Consider the following 7,810-nt stretch of genomic DNA (forward strand, 5'->3'; position numbering starts at 1 on the left):
CTCGTCCCCCCTCCCCCCGGTCGCCGCCGGGGGCGGCCCGGGAAGCTTCTCCTCCGGCCGAGCGGCCAGTGGAGCGTAAGTCTTACTCTCTGGGTCGCAGGACTCGTTCTCGTCCCGCAGACCTTGGCAGCAAACAGCCGTCTGTGGATGAGACGCCAGCCCGAGGTAATGCCTCTTCCCCCAGCAATGTGGGAAGAAAAGGCTGGACAGGCGGAGAGGGCAGGAGTCAGATAGGAGTAGGAGGAATGACAACAGAGTTGGACCAGGACATGGGCAGGCTGAATTTGGCTGGACAGAGCTGGAGTCAGAGTCCAGCGTCATACATCCGCTCAGAGATGAGGGGTGAGGAGCTGTTTTCATCACATTTACCCATCTACACTAAAGTCTACTCATCAGAGTCCAGAAGATTCTGTGTACTTCTGCTGAGCAGGGTCAAAAACAGCGTCGACCCAGAAACCTGGTTCAGTTCTTCTAACCTTCAGTCCAGCTAACTCTCTGTCTGTCTGCAGGTCTTCCCAGCACCATGCACATGTCCAGTGCTCCGCCTCCGCCGTTTTCTAGCATAGAGGAGATGAGCGTGGGCTCCAGTCGGGCCAAGCGCTACTCCTCCCAGCGTCAGAGGACTGTACCTGAGCCCACGCCACCCCTTCACTTGGGAGTCATGGAGGGCCACTACTATGAACCCAGTGAGTCCTGAATCTTTCTGATTCCTCTGATGTCTTTACTGGGACTGTGTGTGTTTTAATTCAAAATAACAACACTGTAATAACCACGTATGCAGTTTTTTTTTTAAATTGAACTTTTCTGCTGTCACCAGAAGGGGTCAGTAAAGAGTCATGTTGTCGTTTACTTGTCTAAATCTACCTTCCACCCTGACTGTGATGTCTTTCTCCTGTCTCAGTGTCATACCAGGGGCCGATCTATGCTCATGGGGAGGCCCCTGCCCCCATCCCACCTCAAGGCATGCTGGTCCAACCTGAAATGCACATGGCCCACCCCGGTCAGTGTAGACCGCACTCCTCATTCATTCTGTTTCCTCAAAATTAATAGCCTTGTATTGAAACATTGCTGTCTTTGCTCCTTCTCCAGGTCTCCACCCTCACCAATCAGGCGGCCCCATCACTAACCCCACCATTTATGGAGGGCCACCTGTGTCTCTGTCCCCGGGGCAACCCCAGCAACTCCTGCCACCACCTTTTTACCCTCCACCTGGCGTCATGACTTTCCCGTACCCCACCATCTATCCAAGCCCACAGGTGGTGCCCTTTTATCAATTCTTTAAAACAAAAATTTTTAAACTTTTTTTTCAAAATTGGTGCCCTTTTATCAATTCTTTAAAACTGTTTTCCTCAAGACTGAACCTTGAACCTTCTGTTCCACCTGGAAGAGTTGGTCATTTTTTAAAGAAACCTGCTGTTTGTCTTAACAACCAATCATACGGCTCATATCATTGGTTGAACATAGTTTTCATCTACTGATTAGGTTTGTGGTGCTAATGCTAATGCTAATTGCAGCACATTGGTGACTGGTCACTGTTCCTGACAGGCAGAGTGATCACACGTGACTGAAGCTCCATGTTAAAAAGAGCATCTGCCTACATGTCACATGATCTGTTCTTCTGACGGCTCACTTGGCCGACCAATCACGTGACAGCATTCATTTTTATGAGTCCAGCACAGTTCTGACCTCTTTGCATTAGCGAAAAAGAACTGAACCTTTAAAAAAAATAATGACAGCTGATTTTAGAAGCTGAAACCTAATGTGTGTGTCTCTCTCTCTCCCTGTGTGTGTGCGTGCACTCCAGGGCCAATCCCAAGTGACCTATGGCGGTGTGACCTACTATGACACGATGCAACAGCAAGCCCAGCCAAAGCCCTCGCCCCCCCGCCGGGCATCTCAGCCCGTCACAGTGAAGCCTCCGCCTCCAGAGGTGCCCTTTGCCTCAGAGTGACCCCGCCCCATGTCCGCCCTCCGTCCCCCATCTCCACCTCTAGTTGGTGTGAGAAGGACAGGTGAGTGGGATCAACAGCTGATCAGCTGATTAGTGAAAATCGATTGATTACCTGTGGGTTACAGTTGACAGTTTTAATAATTGATTTAATTTTCTGTTTTTTTTTCTGATTTTTCTGATTTTTTTTTCTGATGAGCTTTTCTGATTTAATTTTCAGTTTTAATAATTGATTTAATTTTCTGTTTTAAGTTTAAGTTTAAGTTTCTGTTATTTAATAATTGATTTAATTTTCTGTTTTCTGTTGCTCACAGAATCTTGATGTTTTATCTCTCTCTGTACAGGAGCAGGGTGGAAGGGGTCGGGGGCGGAGCTTCTGTCATCAAAGCCAGCCATTAGTGTGAGAGGGAGAAAGGCAAGGACACACTTAAGCAGAGACTCGCAGCAAGACTGATGGACACACACACACACACACACTCTTCAACGCTGTCCTGCAGATTTACCATGAATCCAAACACGGTTTAAAACGTCGACGATGTGAAGATTCTGTTCTTCACCTGTGCTCTCCACCTCAACCCTAAACCTTTGGCCTTTTATATTTGTTCCATACTGAATCACAATAATGAACATGAACTGATCAGTCTGTCCGACTCCGTGGGCCCCCGCGGTCCACCGTGCTGCGTGAGCGACTCCATCGGGAACGATGGTCTTGTAAATTAAAGCTGCAAACATTTTAGTTCGTTTTTGCTTCTTCCTGACGAGCTGTAGATTTTTGTCTGAAGAGAGAAGACTTGGGTGTGTACAGAACAGTGAAAGTGTAAATAGAAGCTGGAACAAATGGAGTTAAAGAGAGATTTATCAGAGTTAGGCTAATTAAAGTCCACATCAGGGAATCTAAAGAATGTAGAGTTTTTACAGAGACGCCGCACCGACACACCGACAAGTGTTTGTTGCTTTTATTGAGTTTTTCCCGAGTCACTCATCAGGTTCTGGTTCTTTTTTTTGTTTTTTTCCCTCATCTCAGTTCTTTCTCTGTTCACTCTGCTTCAGTTGGAAACATTTTCATTTTTCTCATCCCCCAACATCCCAGGAATCCACCTTGGATTGAACATTTGGGCCATGAAAAAAAAGAAACCCCTGTGACCCCAGGGAACAGTGGAGGTCGATCGATGACGTTGTCTTTGTTGTGGATTTGGACGTGGCTTAGATATTCAGCAGGCGGTGGGTTCAGTCCTGTCCTGGCTCTGATTTGGTCAAAGTTAAGAGGAACCACGGGCTCTGAGCTTCTTCAGCTCCAGAATGAAGGTCATGTCTCCAAATGGTCAACAAACATTCAGTCTTTGGTTGGAAATAAAAGCTGGAGTTTCCTGCTTCGTCCTTCGGCCGTTCTTCACTCTCTGATGTGTAAATTCCGTCTGGTTCGTCGTTGGAACCCACCCTGCGGGTTCTGAGCCAGAAAAGTTCCAGAGCCACGTCAATTAAAATGGTTTTCACCTAAACCTGACTTTTTCCCCAAATTCCTAACAACGGCAAGTTGTGATGTCACTTCCTGTAGTGTTTGATTTGTTGGTGCATCGGTGATGTCAAAGACAGAAAGAGAAGAGAAGTCCAGTTTTCATTCATGATGCTTGTGTTCTACTGAATTGATGTCTAGAACTCGTCCGTGGGATTTTTTTTTAAGGATAGCGTCACAACTAATTTGGAAACGTTTTTCTTTGACTTTTTTTTATAATAATTACGTTTCTAAGAGTGTGTCGACTGCTGTGTTATGTTTGATCTGAACTGACCACTATTGTTTTTCACTTTGTTTTTATATATTCAGTTGTATAAAGTACTGACACATTACTGTATGCGGCTAATAACCTGTTCTTGATTTTTTTAATTTTTTTTAATCTTACAGTTTAACAGACTTTCCCAAAACAGAAACAGACGTTTGTGAACCACTCACCCTCCAAAGCCCACAGAGAAAAACCACTGATTTTAGCCAATGACGTGTCAGTTGTTCATCCACTGCTTGAAATGTCTTGTTCAGATTTACCTAGGTGACACACACACACACTGACCACAGGAGGCAGCAGTGCGCCACCAGCTCCTGTGTCCCTGTGAGTCAAAACCCCTGATTTTCTCTTTGGACTTTGGTAGAGAGAGAGAGAGAGAGAGAGAGAGAGATTCACAAACTACAGTGTGCTGTCGAATAAGTGAGTCAGTCTGTTTGTCTTGTATTGGCTCTCCCAGGGGGCGCTCAAAGCACCGCGAGCCCTGATTGGTCAGTGATTTGATAAAGCTGGTCCGTTCCTTTAAATGTCCCAATGATCATGATGGTGTTTAGTTTTTTGTTTGTATGTTGTCATCTGCACATGGTTATTAAAGAAGAGGATCAAACTGAGGCTGTCCTGTCACTGACATATATATTTATATATGTATATATATACAATATATACTGTAGTATAATAAACTTTAGCTTTTATTTTCTTTAAAAACCTTCAGGTGCTAGGTAAGGTAACTCTTTTTTTTAACCAGGTTTCTTTTAACAGAGGTGCTAGGTAAGGTAACTCTTTTTTTAACCAGGTTTCTTTTATTTTTTCTTTATTTCATTCCATTTCTGTTGAATGTCAGTTGCTTTTTTTTCTTTTTTTTTTGTTTGTTCCTAGATTGGTTTGTTTGTTTTTTTCATGTGACTGTTCAAAGGTCAGTGTTGTCCTTGTCTCTCTTCACAAGTTTAAGTTACAACAACTTATATACATTTACATGATAGTGTGTGTGTGTGTGTCTCAGATGACAGTGTTTATCTTATGGTGGTGCTGTGAAACTGACACTGTCATCTGATACACACACACACACACACACACACATCAATAAGAGATGATGAGTGTGTGTAGCGTCAACAGATGTTTTCACAGCACTGTTGATTGATCTTGATCATTCAAACATATCAGATTAAAAAGGTTCAATTGTGGGTTTTATTTGGTGAGTTGACTCACAGAAGTCTGACTTAATCTGAGATTAAAGTTTGAAAAACTACAGAAATTTTAAAATCGAAAATAAGAATGAATATTAGAGAGTGAGATTAAGTCAGAATTTGGATTTTTTTTTTTAAATAAAAATATGCTGGTCAAAATTTAAAATGTATCTTTTAATTCAGAAATAACAATCCTGATCAGAATTGATCCGGTCACGTGACCATCATCGTCACGTTCAAGCGCTGAAGGGAAACACCTGAAAGCGCATGCCCATCGCGGCGCATCGGGCGCGCGCAACTGCAGCAGATCGAAGCGCGCGCACGCGATCCAGCCTCTGCAGTGTCTTTCAAAAAATAGGAGAAATCCCACAGTCTTTAAACGCACCACAGTCCGGGGCGGATCTGGTCCTCCTCAGGTGTGCGTGCGTGCGCGTGTGCAAGGAGGAAGCACCGCCATTCAGCGTCCACACAAACACGGAGGAGGCTGTGGACAACCACGGAGACACAGGCCGGAGCAGAAGAGCTCTGCGACCGCTTCACACCGTCGGACTCGACCGGTCCCAGCGAGGAGACTGACGTGTTTACGACCGAGATCCGGGAGGAGAACGGAGCAGCACAGTGGAAGAAGAAGAAGAAGAAGAGACACGGGGAATAGGAAGGAGTCTCCTCCTGCACCTCCTGCACCTCCTGCACCTCCTCCAATGGGTTAAACTGTTTGTTGTTGTGAATAAGTGTCGCGGAGCTTCTCACCTGCTCAGGCCGAACCTGATGTAGGAGGCACCTGCCCCCCCTGCACCTTCTCCACCGGCACCTCCTGGGCGCCCCTTCATCCTCACTCGCCCGCAACTCTCCCCCTGTCTTCACCTCCTCTCCTCCGGACTCCCATCATGCCGGCGGGGATGAAACCCCTGGAGAAGTTCCTGAAGAAGCAGACCGGGGCGCTGACCCGGGCCGGGGGGATTGTCGGCGGCGGGGGGTCGGACAAGGCCGGCGGCGTAGCGGCGGAGAGGTCCCGCAGGAGGGCCAGCCTGTCCCGGGTCGTTCCCTTCTTCAGGGAGACGTCACCAGAGAGTGGGCAGGCCCGGGAGGTCTTCAGGTAAGTCTGGCCAGCGCCACCTATCTCCCAAACACTATCAAATCACCTTCAACTCAGAGGTGAAACAGAAATCCGCTTTAAAGGCAAAATAAACAGTAAATCTCGACATTCATTTCCAATGAATTTCCACTAGAAGTGTATGGTGGTGTGTTCAGGTATATGTTGATAAAAGTGGCAGGTTGATCCTGACCCTCCCCCAGCACCACTTCTTTGCTGTTAGTTACATTACCGCCACCTACTGGTGTCTTTTCCACTCTTAACATTTAAAACGTTATATTTCGACTTTATATAGATCGTCTTCTTCGTATATCTTAAAATGTAACAATCCCTTCCTCCAGCCCTGACAGTGAGGACGCCCCCTCCTGGCCCTCAACTCTCGGTACTTCAGCGGTCACAGCCCCTGGCGGAGGTCACAGCTGCGGCGCTGGAGATGTCCGCAGTCCGTCTCTGTCCAGCGATGAGCAGAGCTCCGAGGCTAGCCTGATCACAGAGAGCAGCAGCAGCGGAGGGAGTGGAGCGGGAGGAGGAGGAGGAGGGTCCACTCCTCTTCACCCTGACACACCAGACAACCTGACCCTCACCCTGTTGGACAGCGTGGCAGGAAGACGCTCTGGAGTCTGCATAGGTAACTCCTTCAAGGTCCTACACGTTGTGCGGCGGTTTGAGCCACGTTGGCTAATCATTTATTAATGTGAATGCTAATTCTTAGCTTAGCTATACTGCATCGATTTGGCTAACATTTAGCCATTTTGGGAGTCAATTTTATTTATTTATATATTTGTCTTCTCTTTAGAAACACGTGGCCCACTTTTTAGCTTTTTAGTCTTTTTAACTTCTAGCTACATTTTCACATGTTTGTATCCTTCCTTAACCTTTAGCTGATATGCTAATGCTCATCGCAGCAGTGTCATCATATGCTAATGGCACTGCTGTGGTGAAGCAGTTTGATGTCGTAGTTGCTTTTTTTTTTTTTTTTTTTTAATCAATCACAAGGAAATAAAAACATGTTTTTATAATCATTTAGATTAATTAGCAGGTCTGACAGCTAACGACGATGAGACCAGAGCAGTTGATGATTCATTTATGACCCTGATAGAAAGTCAGCTTTTGGTTTTCATTCCAGCGGTTGTGTTTTTCCACCTGTGCGAGGCCCAGGTCGGTTCAGGAGCCAGACCTGAGTCAGTGTGTGAAACCAGCACGTCCTGTTCATCTGCATGTTTCCGACTCCACTGATAACTTCACACACTCATTGGTGTCAAACCTGCGTGCCAGGAAAACAATCCAAATTTGAAACAACTTTCATTCTTATGCAAAGTAGGTGAGAGCTAACAGGTAGCCACGGTCTCGCTAAGGAAGCTAAAAGTCTAAGAGTCTGTAAAGAGGCTAAGAGTTCGACCACCGACTGACAGATGTCAGTCAGAACATCAGTGACACACATGCACATAATTCTTACATGATCACACACGTGTGTGTGTGTGTGTGTGGGTGGGGGGGTCCTTTTTGGGTGTGTGTGTGGGTGTGTGTGGGTCCATTTTTTTCCTGACTCCTACGTCGTAGGTAAAACAGAAGACAATCAGTTTCCTGACAGTTTAGGAAAAAAAACACAGTGTAGGCCTCTTACATAACATATTCACACACACACACACACACACACACAGACAGACGCGCGCACAGCAGCAGGCGTGTTGAGGCAGGTGTTAAAGAACAAACATTCCTCCAATGTGGCGTCGTCACTGCAGACTTTTTCGGGTTTGCGTGTGCGTGTCGTCGATCCCGTCGGGAATAACCTAATTTTTCCACATAATTT

The 7,810-nt window shown here is 46.1% G+C and overlaps 3 protein-coding genes across 8 annotated transcripts in view; 2 read left to right on the forward strand and 1 right to left on the reverse strand.

Moving 5' to 3' along the window:
- The window catches only part of casc3 (casc3 exon junction complex subunit), a 9,655-nt gene extending 5,320 nt beyond the window's left edge, over positions 1–4,335 (forward strand). The window contains exons 8-13 of the mRNA XM_025064595.1: positions 52–342; positions 510–686; positions 902–1,000; positions 1,090–1,256; positions 1,805–2,012; positions 2,293–4,335. Coding sequence (XP_024920363.1) covers positions 52–342; positions 510–686; positions 902–1,000; positions 1,090–1,256; positions 1,805–1,951 — 881 coding nt within the window. The 3' untranslated portion in view covers positions 1,952–2,012; positions 2,293–4,335. The remainder of the gene's footprint in view (positions 1–51; positions 343–509; positions 687–901; positions 1,001–1,089; positions 1,257–1,804; positions 2,013–2,292) is intronic.
- LOC103393431 (RNA binding protein fox-1 homolog 1) overlaps positions 1–7,810 on the reverse strand; it is a 363,631-nt gene that overhangs the window by 139,777 nt on the left and 216,044 nt on the right. The gene's annotated exons all lie outside the window — the stretch shown is intronic.
- Positions 4,571–7,810, forward strand: part of rapgefl1 (Rap guanine nucleotide exchange factor (GEF)-like 1) — a 10,516-nt gene continuing 7,276 nt past the window's right edge. Inside the window, exons 1-2 of the mRNA XM_008330436.3 lie at positions 4,571–6,003; positions 6,342–6,628. Of these exons, the coding sequence (XP_008328658.1) occupies positions 5,795–6,003; positions 6,342–6,628 (496 nt within the window). The 5' untranslated portion in view covers positions 4,571–5,794. The remainder of the gene's footprint in view (positions 6,004–6,341; positions 6,629–7,810) is intronic.

The sequence above is a fragment of the Cynoglossus semilaevis genome, chromosome 17, assembly GCF_000523025.1.
Source record: "Cynoglossus semilaevis isolate Cse_v1.0 chromosome 17, Cse_v1.0, whole genome shotgun sequence".
NCBI classification, from domain to species: Eukaryota; Metazoa; Chordata; class Actinopteri; order Pleuronectiformes; family Cynoglossidae; genus Cynoglossus; species Cynoglossus semilaevis.